The following is a 19,696-nucleotide window of genomic DNA, read 5'->3' as shown; positions in this document are numbered from 1 at the left end:
TTAAGCACTTTAATATATATATATATATATATATATATATATATATATATATATATATATATATATATATATATATATATATATATATATATATATATATATATATATATATATATATATATATATATATATATATTTATATATATATATTTATATATATATATATATATATATATTCCTTGCCTGATGGTTTGATGGTAATAATTCAAAACCAACGATCTTGCCAAGGCAGATCAATTTTATTTTTGTAAAGCGAGACAAAGAACTATTATAATATTTTCAAATAATATACATGTGAATCTACATGCACAGTTTATAATAGCATGTCATATAGCATTTGAAATAAAATACTTCTACAGTAATTTTCAGAAACATAGGATTTCAGTAACTAACAATAATAAGCCTATATTTTAATATTTGTTATAGTTATTTGTCAGTTTGCGGTCCAGTTATTATGAATTCTTTACATACCGAATAATCCTGTAGAGTTAACAATATAATGTTATTAATTATAACAATAACATCCAAATACAACTAAAATCAGTAATTAACTATAAATTACCGCACTTAGTAAAATAATACAAACAACAAATAAATATCCAAAATGTAAATAATTATAAGAATCATACCTGTAAAGCGAGACAGAAAATACGGTTTGCGTGAAGCTTTAATACTGATAATAGGGGTGTGATTTCGATCGTGATAGGGCGGCTATCTCCGGACTTCCCGTAAGATGGTTTTCCACAAAAGTGCTTACTGGTATTAATCGGTTTCTCCTTTTTTGGTTAGTTCCTATGTATGTTTTTCTGGTGAATCAGTGACCAATTAACTGGTATTAATAGATTTTTATCATTCCTAGGTGCTGAATAAGTGACCTGCGATCAGTTTGCGTACTGTTTTTCCAACCCTGATTTATATTTTTGGAACTATAATAATAATAATAATAATAATAATAATAATAAAAGCTTTATTTACAGAAGGTTACACATAAAGACAATGACACATTATACATATGCAAATGAATCAATACTTTTTTTACAATGTGGCCTTCTTAAACTAACATACACAAATAGGTCTATAACTGGGTATATGTGTTCTGTTGAACCGAATTCTCTTATATTTATAGGTCTTTAACCTCAACCGAAATATATGTTTTGTTTCGTTTTTGTTAATAAGATTTTGCTTGCGAAGTAGTTCTTTGCTGTAGGTATAAAAACATGAACTTATTTCTTTTGTTCTTGGTAAACATTTGCTATTCTAATATGATTATAATATATGATAATTATATCCAATATAAAATAAAATGAAAATTACATTTAATAAAATTAATAACTAATGCAAATATATTAATCCATGAAGTCAGTGTTTTGTTTTTAAAGGGATTACATTAGCTTGCCATCCGTTATGTTTATGGAACCACCATATTACTATGTGGTTCGTGTTTGAAAAGTCATAGCGTTTCATGTTATTGTGATTTGCGTGTTTCGGTGATCGTGCTTCTTACGTTTTAATTGTAGTGCATATTTTAGAGTTTCTTTTGATTTTATACAAACTTAATTCATGCCGTTTGATATTGAAATTATTATCACCATGATTCATGGCTGAAATCTTCGCACATTGTTTTGTCTGTATTTATAGAACCTGTGCATATATTTATGGCAAATTGAGTGCCGAAATGGTTGGAGCATATTGTTACTGAATACAAAAATATAACGTTATCATTAATGCCATTTTATATTTTAATTATTATCATTACGATTTATATCTGAAATTGTCTAATTGTGTTATGTTTTATTTGTTCAACTTGTGTATATATTTACGGTAAATTGATTTTCGCTATATTTTGTGTATATTGATGCTGAATAAAGAGATGACATGTATTGATAACCTTAACTGTGAATTTTTTCGTGACCTATCTTGTATTGACTGAAATATTTCAACGATAATAAATAACTTATATTGCATACATTGTAAATGCATTTTAAAAATAGTTCTTTAAACTACCGCCACTAATGTCTGCATCGTCTTTCATCTATGCGCTGACTTCGGAATCTATACATTCGTTGTGGGGAAAAAAATAGCTTAATACAGGTGCGTAAGTGTCGTCCCAAATAAGCTTATTCAGTCCGCACATGCTAATCAGGGACGAAACTTTCCGATTTTATGGAACTTTTCCTTTAAAAGAAGTCTCATCTTAACGAAAATTGAGACTAAGGAAAAAGTGTCGGCCCTGATAAGCCAGTGGGGACTGCCCATGCTAACTTGGGATGACAATTTTCGCACATGCATTAAGCCCAGTTTTCCCAGAACGAGGCACAACTGTTACACAAAATTTAAATATCAGTGCTTATCTGAAACGGCGACTCCGTAAACGATTTGCGGTAATCTTATTCTTGCAGTTTCAATTGTAGCATTGAATGACTCGGCGATGGATATTGTGTGGGGCAGATTTTCTAATAAAACGCGTGTATCTTTTCGCCCAGAGGTATTGAATAAACGTGGGTCAGCAACCATGGCCCAAATGTTAGTTTATATCATTTGGTACGTATCGGAATCTAGCATGCGTGTATCCTCAGTCAGGTGTAGCGAACTATTATTGTGACGCTTATAATGAATATAACATTCAACAGTTATTTAAAATGACTTTATCTATAAAAGACATACACTTATGATTGAGAGGTGTTCCATTTGTAATGGTTCATACCCCCACTGCGGTAATCCACATTATAGCAAATGAGACGTACTCTGGGTAAACCGGGCTTAATTGATGTATGTAAGATGTCGTCCCGGAGGTTCATGTGCAGTACGCACAGGCTTATCAGGGGGACACTTTTCGCCTAAACTAATTTTTTTAAGAAGAGACTTTCTGTACACGAAAAAAATTCATGAACTCGGAAACTGTCGATCCTGTGCGGACTGCACGGGCAAATCTTTGACGAAACGTGCAGTTGTTAAAACGACAGTGATCGCTGATGGCCTCCCATACAGCAGCCATGAATATAGCTTTTGAAGAGTGGTTTCTTTTCTAAAAGGTTTTTGTTTATTTATTATTATAAACATGATGGATCAGTAACACACATAGCAGTAGCAGAACCAGTAAGGGCAACAACTCATCGTTCTTCGTCATTACCGCCATTATCACAAACATCAGTATTGGCTGACTTGATAACGTCTGTGCATGCTATACTAGTTAATAATTTGTAAGATGCCCACGTGTGTTTAAATGGCAAATTTATTTCACATGTAAATATCTGTGCCCCGTGATGTCTTTATTGTATTTGTACAATATATACGTGATTCAAGTGCTATGAAGTAGGATTATTTCGGAAGAGGCCTCTTACATACTTTAATATGCATGACAATACATAACCGAGTATGATTTCATAAGATAGCTGCAGACACGTATAATAGATTTTATTTTAAAGAACGCTTAGAAAACAATTGGTTATTTGGGGGATTAAAACAGACTGTCTTTGTATTATTATGTTTTCATACATATTCGATAATTATTTTTCCGCATATGATATTTAAAGAACAATTTGAGAGAAATAAATGAGAGAAGCAAATTTTTTTGCAATTGTGTTTTACTGATAACCGTTTATCAGCATAAGAAATTGACCATACAGTTAACTATGTGGTCAAATTGCCAGATGTTTAACTGGATAATGTCCACAGTGGTGATAAAATCACATATTGAAAACGCGCCTCATGCGAAATTGTGTCTTATGTCATGTGTGGCCAGTGTAGCTCACGACCAGCCTGCACAATCGCTGTCCGCTATGAAGTCGTGGTCATGTCCTTTGTGGCCAGTGTAGCTCACGACCAGCCTGCACAATCGCTGTCCGCTATGAAGTCGTGGTCATGTCCTTTGTGGCCAGTGTAGCTCACGACCAGCCTGCACAATCGCTGTCCGCTATGAAGTCGTGGTCATGTCCTGTGTGGCCAGTGGAGCTCACGACCAGCCTGCACAATCGCTGTCCGCTATGAAGTCGTGGTCATGTCCTGTGTGGCCAGTGGAGCTCACGACCAGCCTGCACAATCGCTGTCCGCTATGAAGTCGTGGTCATGTCCTGTGTGGCCAGTGTAGCTCACGACCAGCCTGCACAATCGCTGTCCGCTATGAAGTCGTGGTCATGTCCTGTGTGGCCAGTGTAGCTCACGACCAGCCTGCACAATCGCTGTCCGCTATGAAGTCGTGGTCATGTCCTGTGTGGCCAGTGTAGCTCACGACCAGCCTGCACAATCGCTGTCCGCTATGAAGTCGTGGTCATGTCCTGTGTGGCCAGTGTAGCTCACGACCAGCCTGCACAATCGCTGTCCGCTATGAAGTCGTGGTCATGTCCTGTGTGGCCAGTGTAGCTCACGACCAGCCTGCACAATCGCTGTCCGCTATGAAGTCGTGGTCATGTCCTGTGTGGCCAGTGTAGCTCACGACCAGCCTGCACAATCGCTGTCCGCTATGAAGTCGTGGTCATGTCCTGTGTGGCCAGTGTAGCTCACGACCAGCCTGCACAATCGCTGTCGGCTATGAAGTCGTGGTCATGTCCTGTGTGGCCAGTGTAGCTCACGACCAGCCTGCACAATCGCTGTCCGCTATGAAGTCGTGGTCATGTCCTGTGTGGCCAGTGTAGCTCACGACCAGCCTGCACAATCGCTGTCCGCTATGAAGTCGTGGTCATGTCCTGTGTGGCCAGTGTAGCTCACGACCAGCCTGCACAATCGCTGTCCGCTATGAAGTCGTGGCCATGTCCTGTGTGGTCAGTGTAGCTCACGACCAGCCTGCACAATCGCTGTCTGCTATGAAGTCGTGGTCATCGTCACATAAGCTGACACGGTAGCTCCTGTCCCGACTGTGTAGGTGCGCAAGCTGGGCTGGAGCTACGCTGGACACATATGCTATATGGCCCTTTTTGGCATGACGCGGGGCATATAGCCCTTGGTTGAAAAAAAACTTACAAGTAAAACGACTCGATTATTACAATAGTATATTGAACTACATGTTCATAGCATCGATTAATGAATACCGTAATTCAAAATATAAAATATCTTACTGGCAAGATTTATGATGGTGGGGTTTCGCAGTCGAAGTTATATCACGTTATTGTGATAATATTTAATGGAAATTAACATACTGCACATAACCACCATCAAAGAAGTGTTGCCCAGCAAAGCGCACGGACTCTAGATGTCAATATACGCTCCGCGCAAAGAGTGAACCTAAAAAGTGAACACGTCTTATTTTGTAAGCGAAATGTCAAAGTGTTGGTAAAAAGGCATACTTTGTATTGACAATTATTTAACAAGCGCTGCAGGCCCGTACCCAGGCCATGGGCCCAGGGGCTCGGGCCCCCCCAGCTGGCTGTCGAACTATGATTTTTTTTTTTAATAATCGGCCCACTGCAATTTGTTCTCTCGTGCAAGGGCCCACAGTACACTTTCCCTCAAAACAAAAGAGCAGCTATGTTTTATTGTCCCTGATAAACAAGGGGATTAACGCTCGCCAATCGAGATAAGCCTCTAGGCAATGTTTTCTTATCGCCTTGTACACACATCCCCGATCAGTCCCCCATTGTGATCATGAATGATTCATCTATCGATGGTTGATGTAACATGTATTTTGATAAGTGCAGCGAATGGAAGCAACTGCTACAGGAGGTCGTAGACTATGGTCTGATAATTGCCGACTTAAGTTTTTTTCCTTCTTTGAGAAGGCCCTATACGTATTTTTCCCTTCTAAAAGTTTAATTGTGTTTTTTTTTTACACCTTTTAAACCTTTTATTGGGAATTTTTAAGTCCCAATATATACTTTTTGCATTGAGAATAGGGCCCTGAATTTGATCCGGAACAAAAACACTGACAAAGGTATTAAAACTGAGTATTTATAATTTTTGAAAGGAAATCACTGAAAAAGACTACGATGAGAATATCAGCAACAGATAAGAATTTGGCAGAATTCAGTATTTAAAATAATTGAGTACCAAGAATTGAGTAATATCAATATTAATGGCTCATTGGTAAAAAAATGTCAATTGTAACAACAAATCGATCTCATTATATAAGTTAACCTGATCCAGTGTAGAAAAATATTGTATAAATAAATTATCTCTTTCCTTGAATTTGTTTGAAAACAGTAAAATATGTTAAATTGATTATTTAAGACTTTCATTATTTCCCCCCAAAATTAGGCATTTCGCGCAATTTTTTTCCTAAATATTGGCAAGGTCTTTCCCAAAAAATCAGATTACAAAAAACTGTGACGTTATTGATTTGTGAGAAAAAAATGGTGGAAGCAATACGAGAGTTGATGTGGATAATCGTCAGTTTAAACCTGTAAGTTTCGGAAATCTAAAGCTTTTAATATTGTTGTGAATTCACACCAATGTTTAAAGCTTAAGACTTCCGAAATGTGCTGGTTTACTTGTTATATTCCATTAATTCATATCACAAAATACGTTTTTTATAAGCATTAAAATTCACCTTGCAAAGTGCCAAATTAAAAAAGTATATATATAGGGAGGGGGGACCCCTCCCAAACCCTCCTCGGTTGGGCCCCCCCAGTAAAAAAATCCTGGGTACGGCCCTGCGCTGGATTTTCATTAAAGTTACTGAAGTGCTTACATGTTAAAAAAACATTCCTCCGTGGCTATTGTAACGCAGACATTTTTCTCACGTTTGTCAAGGGGGATCACCTCTGACGACATGGCAAACTAATTAAAGCAGTTATTCCTCTTGGAATTTATTAAAAACATTAATTATGTCTTAATATATGTGTAGTATCTAGCGCACCACGGCTATGATTGACATTTTAGAAATTATATTCTTTGATTTAAGATCCTATGTAATGAAAATTTTGTAGTGTTCTTGATCATGTTTACGGCTTGTCAAAATTATCAAGACTTTGGCTCGCAGGTTAGGTGCTTGTATATTTATTTTACGCGTACACTTTCCAGCGCGTGTAAGTATCTCGCTGTAACCGTTAAAATACGAGAGTTTGAAAATTAAAATGGCGACCTCTCGTCGCTGTACGTTGGAACAAAATTCTCCATCGCAAAATGATCCTGGTCGTGAATTATTTGAAGCTTGTAGGAACGGGGACTTAAACAAAGTGAAAAAGTTAGTTAATACACACAACGTGAACTCCAAAGACACAGCTGGAAGAAAATCGTCGCCACTTCATTTCGCAGCGGGTGAGATTTGTTTTGACTTTTGTTTTTCTTCACGCATCGTTGAACATGAAAAGAGATTAACTGTTATTAAAATAACGAGAAATAATAGATATGTAATGTGTGAAATGTACATTGTTTTGTGAATGTGTTAAGATAATCTAGCACCTACCAGATCGAGGTATATTCTAAAACTCATACGAGACCGGATGGGACTACCCTTTGTTGAAAAGCTAAACAGCCGATGTCATAAGAGGTTTTTCTCCAAATTTTTAGCAAATTATGGGGAAAAAGTATACTTTTTTGTGTAAAGAATCTGAATAGGCTATTCAGATTCTTTACACATAGATCCGGACTTACTTGAGTCAAAATCATGTTGGCCTTTAATTTAAGGAACCAATGTCTGTGGTGTTAAAATAATGTTAGAACTTAGAATACTTGTCTGGATTGTAAATATAACAGCAGTGTTTTCCTCACCACTTTGCAGGGCTTTTTTCGCCCCATTATATAGCCGAAATTCAGTTATATTCCCAATCACAAAAAAGTATACTTTTTCCCCATAATTTGCTAAAAATTTGGAGAAAAACCTCTTATGACATCGGCTGTTTAGCTTTTCAACAAAGGGTAGTCCCATCCGGTCTCGTATGAGTTTTAGAATATACCTCGATCTGGATAACGTCGGCATTATTTGTTTAGTGCTGCAACAATATACCGGTATATCGGTACGATGCTGTCCGGTAATCTTGCGCAGTTAAGGGTCAATTGGTTTAAAAACATGTTCTTTTTATAAATTGACAACAGTATATCTAAATTTATTATGAAAATAATAAATTTATGTGCTTATTAACACAAAATATCTGATTAATTCAGTGAAGAACTGTCCGATTTGATTTCAAAACAAACATGACTCACCTCATTTTCAAACTATCACAGTGTCCGGTAATCTTGCGCTCTTTCTGTAATGACCTCCAGGGCTCGCGCTAGAGGGCGACGTGAGCGACTAAGTCGCTTTCTTACGCCAAACGTCGCCTAAAATTTAAGAGATTGTAGATAAAAAGGGACTTCCAGTCTCCCTCTTATCGGAATTTGTTTACATCCCGTTTTCTCGATGTCAAGGTCTGACTCAATTTTCCAATACGCAGCCCGGAGCGTGTCGCAATTGAGCGACAGGTAATTTTAGGTAAACCCCTCCCAGATTCTACAAACCTCCGAACTTATCTAATCGGCGATCGATATTGGTCAAGACAGCATTCAAGTCACATGGTAGCTGTCCAATCAACATTGAGTTCGCTCACACATAATATTGGGTCATTCATGGAAATACACAGTTGATAGGGTTGTCTGCCAACACTACATGTATAGCGGCAGATGGCAAGCATCGTTTTTTAAGATAAACAAATAAAAAGGATCCTAACAATAAAAAAAAATATTTCTAAGTTGATCACTTTACATTTCTTCCGACTATCGATCTGATTTAACAAAAGGATGATGCTGAAATAATTAGATCTATGTCGATGATGTTACAACTTTCTTCGATTATCGTTTGAAATTTAAAGGTGATAATTTAGTTGTTTTTTACCCACAAACTGTGTTATTGTAAAACAATATGTCAATTAAATTGTATATTAATTAAGTAATTGCTAGGTTTCCGATTTTCATTTTTTTGCTGTCAAACGATTTGCACAATTTTTTTTATGTGCGTAACGCGTACAATTTTTCGGACTGTCGTTTTCGGATACATTATTTTTCGTCGATTATAATTTAATTTACGCGTACAATTTTTCGGACTGTCGTTTTCGGATACATTATTTTTCGTCGATTATAATTTAATTTCTAAGTTCTTTAAAGAAGAAATATAATGAAGAATACAGATGGGGTGATGCGGACGGTGTGGTTTATCATATTTCGAATTGTATTCACATGAAATTGCAATTGAAAGACTATAGAGCATAACAAATAATTATTAATTATTAAGAAAGCATATGCTAAATGTCATATTTCAAACATAAATATTTTTCTGGTCTGGTCTGACAGCTTCATTAAGCTTATGTTATCTACTGCTTCATAAACATATTATCTTTGAAATACTTTAGTCTGTATAATATGATATGTACATCAAAATGGATTGAATATAGAGCTAGTAAAATTTTAGTTATTTATCTGTCGTGTCTATTATTACTTGGTTAATTAGAACTGCTGGAAAAATTAAGATACACAAAAGAAATAAAACTATGTGTACTACAGTTGCATACTTCAATAATGTGATACAAATATTTGTGTTGAAACGCCCTACATGCAAACCCTTGTGTTCGAGTATCTCCACCTCTCCCTAGAGTCTCCTCACTTCTCCCTAAATCAGTGTCCAGGGAGAAGTCACTTCTCCCTAAAATTTGAGCCCAATGTGAGCCCTGACCTCATTTAGGCAAAATTGTTAACATATGGTGTCCAATTATTGACAAAAAAACATTCCAGAAAAATATTTTTAAAATCAGTTTGTAAAACCATTGAAATTAAATGTGGATTTCTAGTGCAGTTTTTGTTCACTACAAATCAACAAATAATATAGTCACTAGTAATAGTGTACAATTAATAAAAAAGTACCGGTATGCGTGAAAAAAATGTTTATGCACCGCGGGTTTGATTTTACCACGATCATGCTTCCATAGTTCACAGAAAATATCAAAACTTGGCCATTGCGCATGCGGAGATCATACCAAATTGGTTTGACAGAATGGCGGGAAATAATGACTACGGGAAATAATTGACTATGTCGGTCTGGGGCGATATATTTTCATGGCCAAAAATACCATAATTGATCTGATATTATGCAATGGAATGCTAAATTACACGTTGGATTTATGAATTCTTAATTTAAAGTATGAAAACGCTTAGACTGCAGGTTATTTGTGATTCATTTAGAATTTTTCGTAAGTGGGCCAGTGTTTACGATGTATAGGAATGACGCAACCGGTGTTTAAATGTAATTATGATCGAATTTTATTTTGCTTGAAATACGTACCTTTAAAATCCGTTAATTATTAAAAATGTGAAATTCCATCTTTCATCACTAAAGAAAACCATTTGTCGTCTGCGAGATACGCAAATGCGAAGTGCGCAAGATTACTGGACGCGCTCGATTACCGGACTTAACTGTATATATCGCAATACGCAATACGCATATTGTATTGGCCATATTGTATTGTGATACGATTTTTATCATACCGGTACGAAAATTTTACAAAAATTCATCCACATTTCGTCCAGAAAACTTAAAGCCATCCAAAATAATGATATCAAGGTAAACAAAACAAAGTGGTGTTTAGTAAAAATAAATTGTAACGTAAAAATAGCATTCTAAAAAGTATATTAAACGGAGTAGCGTTGTTACATGGGAGCATTTGTTTGATGCTTTTGAACAAATGATCATTTAATTAATTACGCACAACTGTAACTGTTTCGTTCGATTCTGAAATGAGCATTATTAAATTTGTTATCCGAATTTCGGAAACACGCTTCCGAATTTTAATGCTAACCTGACAATAAAAAATTAAGGCGTCAAATAAAAAGTGCTTTATCCTTTGTCTCAAAAAAAGCGTGCGAAAATGTAGAACGTCGCATGGAAAGTCTGGGTGTATTTTGTGTTGTATAAAAACGGGAACATCACGTCAGGCGATTTACGCGTGTTCAGTGGGATAAAAACGCCCCGATTAGACGTTATTTCATCACATTTTTAAATAGCAACAAATGTCAAAATTGGCGAATGTTTGTGTTTCTTGTTATTCTTGAGCACTTTTATAGTAAATATTTGCCAGAATTTGCTTTAAAACTGGAATATACAGGATTATCGGGTAATTGGCGAGTTATACTTCTGGTACAAGTGAGCAATATATTGCGATATATTGCAATACGGGTTTTTGAACTGACAATATATTGCAATACGCTTTTTGGCGTATTGTTGCAGCCAGGGCTCGAATTTAACTTTTCTTTCTACTAGCAAAACATTGCGAGCAGCTTAAATACCAGCTCGCAAAATCACAAAACCATTCTCGCAAATTTTGCAGGAAACATAAATAAAAGCAAGTTTGGACATTAGTTTAGTACTATTAAAACTAAATAAAATATGACATCAACCACAAGTTTTGGTGTTATATATGAAGTTCTTTTTCTCACCTTTTCACTGTTTTCGTGGAAGAATTTAATTGCCGTTTTTTTCTCTCAACTCAACGGTTAACTTTGCTTTATATTTCGTATTGTTATGTCAATCTGTGGGCAAAAAGAAACTAGTTATTTTTCGCTTCGACGACATGACTGTTCAGGTTTTTTGTCTTTTATAGTGAACATGTGTGGATAATCGACTGTTTCATTATCTTTGTACCAATACCATCCGCATATATGTACTATAAGTATACCAGTCTACATACAAGGTGCGAGCTTCCGCATATGGGTATTCTGACATTCTATTAATTGACATGCTGTTTAGCATTGAGCACATTTAGCAATATAACTCTTTTTTTCACTATTTTTTCACTCGCAAAAAAATTCTAGTGGCTTCAAACTTAACTTGCAATCTGTATTTTTCACTCGCATTTTGCGAGTGTGCGAGTGTTAATTTCGAGCCCTGCAAGTTGCAGCACTATATTTGTGTGCACAATATTCTCAGTGTTAGTGCTGCAACAATACGCCAAAAACCGTATTGCAATATATTGTCAGTTCAAAAACCCGTATTGCAATATATCGCAATATATTGCTAACTTGTACCAAAATTATAACTTGCCAATTACCCGATAATCCCGTATATTCCAGTTTTAAAGCAAATTCTGATAAATATTTACTATAAATGTGCTCAAGAATAACAAGAAATGCAAACATTTGCAAATTTTCTTAAGTATCAAATACATTTTGGCATTTGTTACTATTTAAAGATGTGATGAAATAACGTCCAACTGGGGGCGTTTTTTTCCACTGAACACGCGTAATTCACCTGACGTGATGTTCCCATTTTTATACAACACAAAATACACCCAAACTTTCCATGCGACGTTCTACACGTCTGTATAATTTTCGCGCGCTTTTTATTGAGACAAAGGATAAAGCCCTTTTTATGATGCTAGAATTTTTTATTGTCGCATTAGCATTAAAATTTGGAAGCGTATTTCTGAAATTCGGATAACAAATTTAATAATGCTCAATTCAGAATCGAACGAAACATTTACAGCTGTTCGCAATTAATTCAACGATAATCTGTTCAAAAGCATCGAACGAATGCTCCGATGTAACAACGCTACTCCGTATAATACACTTTCAGAATGTTATTTTAACGAAAAAAAAATATTTACACTGCTTTGTTTTGTTTACCTTGTTATCATTATTTCGGATGGCTTTTCTGGGCGATATGTGAATGAATTTTGTAAAATTTTCATACCGGTATGATGAAAATCGTATCGCAATACAATATGCAGATTGCGTATTGCGATATATACCGATATACCGGTATATTGTTGCAGCACTACTCAGTGTTGTTCAGGCGCTTATTATATTTGCTATGAAATTGAAGCGTTTTGTGATGAGGCTGAATGGAAAACAAAGATGCAATTCGAAATATTACGTCAAAAAGATTCCTAAGCAAAAACCTGGCGGCAAAACAAAACTGTTGATTCTTTTTAATCAAGCGTCATTAAAAAAAAACATCGTCAAGAAGTACAAGTCTTCCCATTGAAACTCCTTCACTTGTTAATGATAGTAATTTAATAACAAGTTACTCTTTTGCTTCGTCATTGTTGATTAACGAAAGCAAAGTGCTGACTGATATTCAATATGTTGATAGCAGAAGTCCTTCAGAAAAAGATGAAGGGCCTCCTAATATAATGGTGCCTTATGTGACTAAAGGCTTTGTGTGAGCTTATTATGTGGCACTGTAGTGCAAAACTGTTGGTCATGATTGTGTGTGTGGTGTTTGTGATTAAAGATGCTGAACTCATTCATGTTGTTTAAAATCCCAATTTATTTTCCCAATTTCTTGAAAATGTCGATAAAATTCCCAATTTCAAAGCCATGGGCTATCTTCCCAAAAAGCTGAAAAAAGCCCCGCTTTGGGAATGGTACAGTCAACCACATAACTTGCAGTCTGTTTAGGTTTTATGCTATTTGCTGCTCATTAGTATCTAAGGGTTGGAAATGAAGCCTTAAAAACTTGAATCTAGTAAGTAAAGTCTTTAATTAATTAAAACCCTTTCCCACTTACAAATGTAGAAGCAAAATGAAAATGGCTATGTGCAAACAGCATAAAACTAGAACAGCCTGCCAGTAACTCGCAGTCTGTTCAGGTTTTATGCTGTTTGCTGCTCATCAGTATCTAAGGGTTGGACATGAAATCTTTAAAACAAATGTGTAAAAGTACGTATGTAAGTGGTAAAGGGTTAACTTTCTAAGGGACTTCAAATGTGGTAATGGGTTTCAGGCTTTTTCCGCCCCATGCCACGGGTCCGAAATTCGGCCCCATTCCCAATGCAAATCTGGTAGTTTTTTTCCCAATTGAAAAAAAAAATCCCAATTCCCAAAAAAAAAAAAAAAAAAAATTTTTTTTTTTTTTTTACCTTAAAATATATAAGTTAACCTGATCCGGTGTAGAAAATAGAAAGTGTTGCATAATTTAAGAATCTGTTGCCTTGAATTTGTTTTAAAGACTGTAAAATATGTTATTATTATTTAAGACTTTCCTTATTTTCCTCAAAATCCGGCGCTTCGCACAATTTTTTTCACCTCAAAAAAGGCCAGGCCTTTTCCCCAAATTCAGAATAAAAAACCTGCAGTTATCTCACATGTTCATAATACTTTGTAAAATTTTAATAATAAGTTATCAAAATAGTCGTTATTTACCAGTTAACGGCTTCTTTGAAATATAAGAAACACTATTTACATGCGATAATTTTTCCCAATTGAGCCAATTTTGCGAATAATTTTTTTCCCAAAATGGGGGTTTTCACGACGCGAAATTCCCAAAATTCCAGTGTGGCGTATTCCCAAAATGGAGCGGAAAAAGCCTGGGTTTAAACTTGAATTGAAAATGATAACCAAAACCCACCAAACATATTGCATTTCAAGGTTTTGGTCGGAAGGATGTTGTGGAACATCTGCTAGAGTGTGGTGCAAATGTTCACGCGAGGGACGATGGGGGACTGATACCACTTCACAACGCTTGCTCGTTTGGGCACGCAGAGGTGGTGCAGCTGTTGTTACGACATGGCGCCGACGGCAACGCACGGGATAACTGGAACTACACTCCCCTGCACGAAGCTGCCATCAAGGGAAAAATAGATGTTTGTATTGGTAGGTGTATTTAAATGTGTTATTGATTTTATATAATACCCCCCCCCCCCCACCCTGTTTCAAAGATAAGGGTGGTACATATGTATGCTGGAATCACTGTTGACAACAGACATTATTCCATCTTGCAAGCATTGGTTCTTATGAAATTACTTTTTGCATGTGCAGTGTGTATCACTCTACCTTTATTCCTTTATATTTACTAAAAAAAAATTCCCCTTTTCAACTTAAAATATCTTAAAACTTGTGGCAAGGAAAAGGGAATTTTTTTCACTTCTGTGATAATGTCCACATTTTTCTTAAAAGCTGTTTTCATTTTCTTGGTTTTCATCTTCCATTTATTAGTTTTTATCAAACGATTTGAATCATTCATTTTTATGCATTTAAGATACCATTCAGTAAAGTTAAACAAATGTATTGTAAAATATACAGCTGGGTTTCACTCAATTTTGTTGCTTGAAATATGTGGGAGCCAATGCTTGCCAATATTTTTTTCTTTTCAATATAAATAATGTATACTAACCATTTCAAGAGTCTAAATAAACATTATTGTCACCATGAAGTAGCATAAACTCCCTTCTCGTGATTAAAATGTAAACATTATAATTGTTACCAATCGAAGATATTTATTTAACAACACTTTATAAAATCTCATCAACGTGAGTCAATATTGTTGACAGTTTTATTGAGTCTGTATGACAACATCAAAATAACACTTAATTTGCTTAGTGCTAAATTCTTCTTCCAACACTTAACTTGCAAGGTGCTCAATTGTCTTTCAATCAAGATCTTTATTGGTTGAATGTTAATTCATCATGATTTAGAAAAGACAGTGTTTTAAAGTTTTGATATCCCATTCTGACACAGACACATTTGTTCATGCTGTAATTGGGCCTTATTTAGGAATTAAAGGATACCGCATGTTCTTATTAAAATAAGATGCTACATTTTTTATTTGTAGAGGTAATATGAATACAAAAGCAATGTATTGTTTACAAAAAATATAATATTACATGCACCCGTAATTATCGACCATAAATATGCAACAACACCATACCTGATCCCTATACATGACTCGTGAATTGCGCACATGTCATTTGAAAGCCTTTACACATAAACAGCTGATTGGCGCATATGTGCTTCCCTTGGTGCAATTCTTGTGAAAATGTCAAGCGTCATGGCGACATTATTGGAAAATCAAGAGTTGGAAGTTCAGACACAGCAGTACTTAAATAATTAAAAGTAATTTATTTTGGTTTAAAATTCCGAATTGTGTTACCAGTAAGTCCTGTAGACAACAATATTTTGATACGGATAGTTATTATTGAACTTTGACACTTCAAATTTGAATAATGGCCACATTATTTATTGTGGTTCAAAAATCCTAATGATTGAAAGTCGAATGGATAACAATAATTTCAGAATGTTTTGACCCACATAATGGACATGAGTGGATATTGGAACTTCAAATTCAACTTTGCTTTGGATGTTCATCCTCAGAAATGAAATTGATACTGTATATCCCCACATTGAGCCCCTGTCACTTCATTTAAATTGCTATAAACCATTGATAAAATGCCCCATAAACCCTACTGGGTCCAATTGGACAATTAAGACAGTTGTAGTTTCCCTATCAACTGTTTGGAAGATTTAGAGGCCCCACAGGGGGTTTAATAGCAATTAAAGAGTCTTGACATGCCTGATAAAGCATTCCTTTACAATCGCCTGTCATCAATGTTTGTAAGGCAATTGCCCCTTTCCCTCTGTGTTGCCCCTATTGTTGTCCATTGAAACTACAGCTATATTTGAGATCTTTATAACCTTTGACACAGTTGCCCTTTGGCCAAAATTATTGGTTACAACCTATAATAAGAAACATGACTTTGCTTGAAGACTTTGAATAAAAAATGTTTTGTTCAAATAATGACTGTTGAAAAATAAAAGTTATATTGAGCAAATAATGACTGTTGAAAAATAAAAGTTATATTGAGCTAAAGTTAATGTGTGTTCCGTATGAGTTATTTGCTACCTGATATGAACTGGTCAGTGGGTCCATATTGTGTAATACCCATGATGACTTCTTGGAGATAAGCTAGGCCTAAATAGAGCCAGCAGATTTTAATCAAATCCCCTGCAGGGCAAAAACCTGATGATTTCAGAATGCATTTAGTGACTGGCAGTGTAGGAAATACTGGTTAATTATGTGCAGTGGCTGTGTAGGGTCAGTAGTATGGCTTGAAGTACATAGTAACTGATAAAACAACTGTGTTTTGATTGTTATACAATTGGCCAAGGGATTAGCAGTACAGTGGCAAGAGTTGTGAAATCATTGTTCAGTCAATTATTGTACCTGGTTCTGACATCAGTGTGTTGACAGAGGTTCAAGGCTTTGTTTGCAGCAAGGAATTCTTTGTGTGAATTGTGTGGACAATATAGACATAATGTGACTCTGGGGCATTTCTGGAAAAAAATGTTGTTTTAAAACTGGGTTTTAGCTTGAAAATATTTTACTTTTTATCAGAGTCTTAGATTTTACTTGGCCATAGTTTGTGTATGGAAATTTTTTACTTTTAAATTAATCTTAAAGATGTAGAAGACATTACACATATTTAAAAGTATTTTTTTTAATTGGTGAGTGCATTATGATTGGATTACTCAGCTTCTCAGTTCTAGTGATAGAAATTTGCGTGGTGTTCATTTTTACTCTGCAAATATACCCTGACTTGCATACAGGAGAATTCTACGGTGACACTTCCTTTTATGATGAAAATTAAAACCTCAACTTGACAAAGTCTTACAATAGTTGTGAGTGGGTGCATTATTTGACAGTTCAATATCCAAACCATTGTTTTGATGAACAAGTGTAGGATGGTTACTATGTAAAGTTATAAAATTTCAATTGGACATACTTAGGGCTCAACTTGACCTAGTCTGACAGTAGTTGTGTATGAGCGTGCATAATTTGACATTAGAAAATCTTCAAACCATCTAAACCGTGTGTGATGGTTACCTTGTGAAGTGATGAAATTTCGACCAGACACTGTTGGGGGTTACTGTGGGACGTGGGATACCTCCGATTACCGCCCCAAATCGTCCCGTCGACTCTGCTACTCGCAGTATCCCAGCTCCGAAGACGAATCCACATCGTCCATAGAGTGTTCCAACAATTTCTATGTGAATCTGCAACCGTCATTTGAAACGTTTGGACCCACTTCCCTGAACCCAGTGAATATCTCGCCAGTGGACGAATCAAACTGTCATGCCGAATACAAGAGGAGGCTGCAGAAAGATCGTCAACGCAGGGAAAAAGGTGTCAGGTTACGGGCAGAACATAGGCTGAGATCGCGTGAAAATAATTTTGAAGTGAGCTCCGAAGTGGAACAGACAAACCACATCGCAAACCTAAGATCGAGGCAGGTGCACAAGCATTCCCTCGAGTCTAACCCATATCCAACTTCCTGCTCGGAATGGGACGTTTCAGAGGTGACGTCCCTGCATCTTTCTAAGCGGGAATACCGCAGGAAAAAGGGGGACGACTGGGAGGTATTCACGCTGTACCCGGAGCCGACCCCTGCAAGGACAAACAAGCCAGAGAGACGGAGGCGACGAAAGTCTATCGAATGGGACACTTCCTCTGTGATTGAGAAACCTCATGGCAAAAATGTGAAGACGCATTCCTATGAGATGAAGAAGTCTCGATTCTGGGAGGAGCTTTCGACCATACACAAAGACAAGCCCAGTAACGACTACAGATCCAAAAGGAACAAAGACTACTATGAGCCCACTATACCGATGGTGGAAAAATACAATCCTTCGCTAATGAAAAGAACGAGACCCAGATTCAGTTTGACTTCCACCTGCACAAAGCAGTCCCAAATCAAGGCGAATCGCGATGGTCAGTCAGACATAGACTGGGCAGAGTTATCGAGTATTTACCCTGAACGTCACTCGAAACTCTTAGACTCAACCCCTCGTAACCTTAGCGACCTATCCAGCATCCACCCAAGCGAGGTCACCATGACAACGACATTTCGTAGTGACCCGACAAGCATTTGCACCAATCAGGTGCCAGATAATCCCAACAATACTCTTGTCTCTTCAGTGTTACTACAGCAGGGTGGGGATGCAAACATTCGCAACACGGACGGCAAGACGGCTCTTGACCTGGCCGACCCTTCTGCCAAGGCTGTGCTCACAGGTGAGGAAAAATTGTGATTTAATTATTTAATTACTGATTACTTATCTCCACAGGTCTTTTTCATAACACTTCTTTAATAGGTATATTACGAGATTTCATGACAAAAGGTTTTCAGTATTTATATAAAGTGTTCTTTTACTTCTGTTCCTTCTATACTGTAGTTATAATTATTATTATACATGTGTGTACAAGTTTGGTATTATGGCCATGGTTCTTTTTCATAACGCTTGTGTTCATGTAATTGTTTAATAATGAGATTTCAGGTCAAAGGTTTTTGTCATTTACATTACTATAAATCTGTGTTCAATCAAGGTTTTTGCTTAAAATTTAAATGGACAGGCATGTTCGCTGTTTGTAGGAGAGTACAAGAAAGATGAGCTCCTGGAGGCTGCACGCAGTGGCAATGAGGAGAAGTTGATGTCCCTACTGACCCCTCTCAATGTCAACTGTCATGCCAGCGATGGACGTAAGGTAAACCATGAATTGTATTCATCCGATCTTCACCAAACTTGGTCAGCAGTTGCATCTAGTTGATATCTAGGCCAAGTTCGAATATGGGTCATGCCGGGTCAAAAACTAGGTCATAGGGTCAATAAGTGCATTTTCAAAGGGGCCACTTTGTCCGGACTCTATTTCAAATTGTATTCATCCGATCTTCACCAAACTTGGTCAGCAGTTGCATCTAGTTGATATATAGGCCAAGTTCGAATATGGGTCATGCCGGGTCAAAAACTAGGTCATAGGGTCAATTAGTGCATTTTCAACGGCGCCACTTTGTCCGGACTCTAATTCAAATTGTATTCATCCGATCTTCACCAAACTTGGTCAGTAGTTGCATCTAGTTGATATCTAGGTCAAGTCCGAATATGGGTCATGCTGGGTTAAAAACTAGGTCACTGGGTCACTTAGTGCATTTCAAGGATTTAGCATGGTGTCCGCTCTCTAATTGAAGTATTTTTCATCCGATCTTCACCGAATTCGGTCAGAAGTTGTGTCTAAATGATATCTAGG

General features: G+C 36.5%; 1 protein-coding gene across 4 annotated transcripts in view; it reads left to right on the top strand.

Annotated features, from left to right (window-relative positions):
* Positions 1-6,977: 6,977 nt before the first annotated feature.
* LOC127841062 (poly [ADP-ribose] polymerase tankyrase-1-like) overlaps positions 6,978-19,696 on the top strand; it is a 77,014-nt gene continuing 64,295 nt past the window's right edge. For 2 of the 4 annotated variants that reach the window (XR_008030696.1, XM_052369599.1), the window contains exons 1-2: positions 16,624-18,685; positions 19,044-19,156. Coding sequence is in view for 3 of the 4 variants with exons in the window: in XM_052369599.1 (XP_052225559.1) it covers positions 17,509-18,685; positions 19,044-19,156 (1,290 nt within the window). In the remaining variant the exon portion in view is untranslated. Of the gene's footprint in view, positions 7,189-14,265; positions 14,491-16,619; positions 18,686-19,043; positions 19,157-19,696 lie in introns of those variants that run through there. The other 2 variants (XM_052369602.1, XM_052369600.1) reach the window with 2 other exon arrangements.

This window comes from Dreissena polymorpha, chromosome 8, assembly GCF_020536995.1.
Source record: "Dreissena polymorpha isolate Duluth1 chromosome 8, UMN_Dpol_1.0, whole genome shotgun sequence".
NCBI lineage: Eukaryota > Metazoa > Mollusca > Bivalvia > Myida > Dreissenidae > Dreissena > Dreissena polymorpha.
The sequence above is the reverse complement of the archived record's forward strand: the minus strand, read 5'-3'. Positions and strand labels throughout refer to the sequence as shown.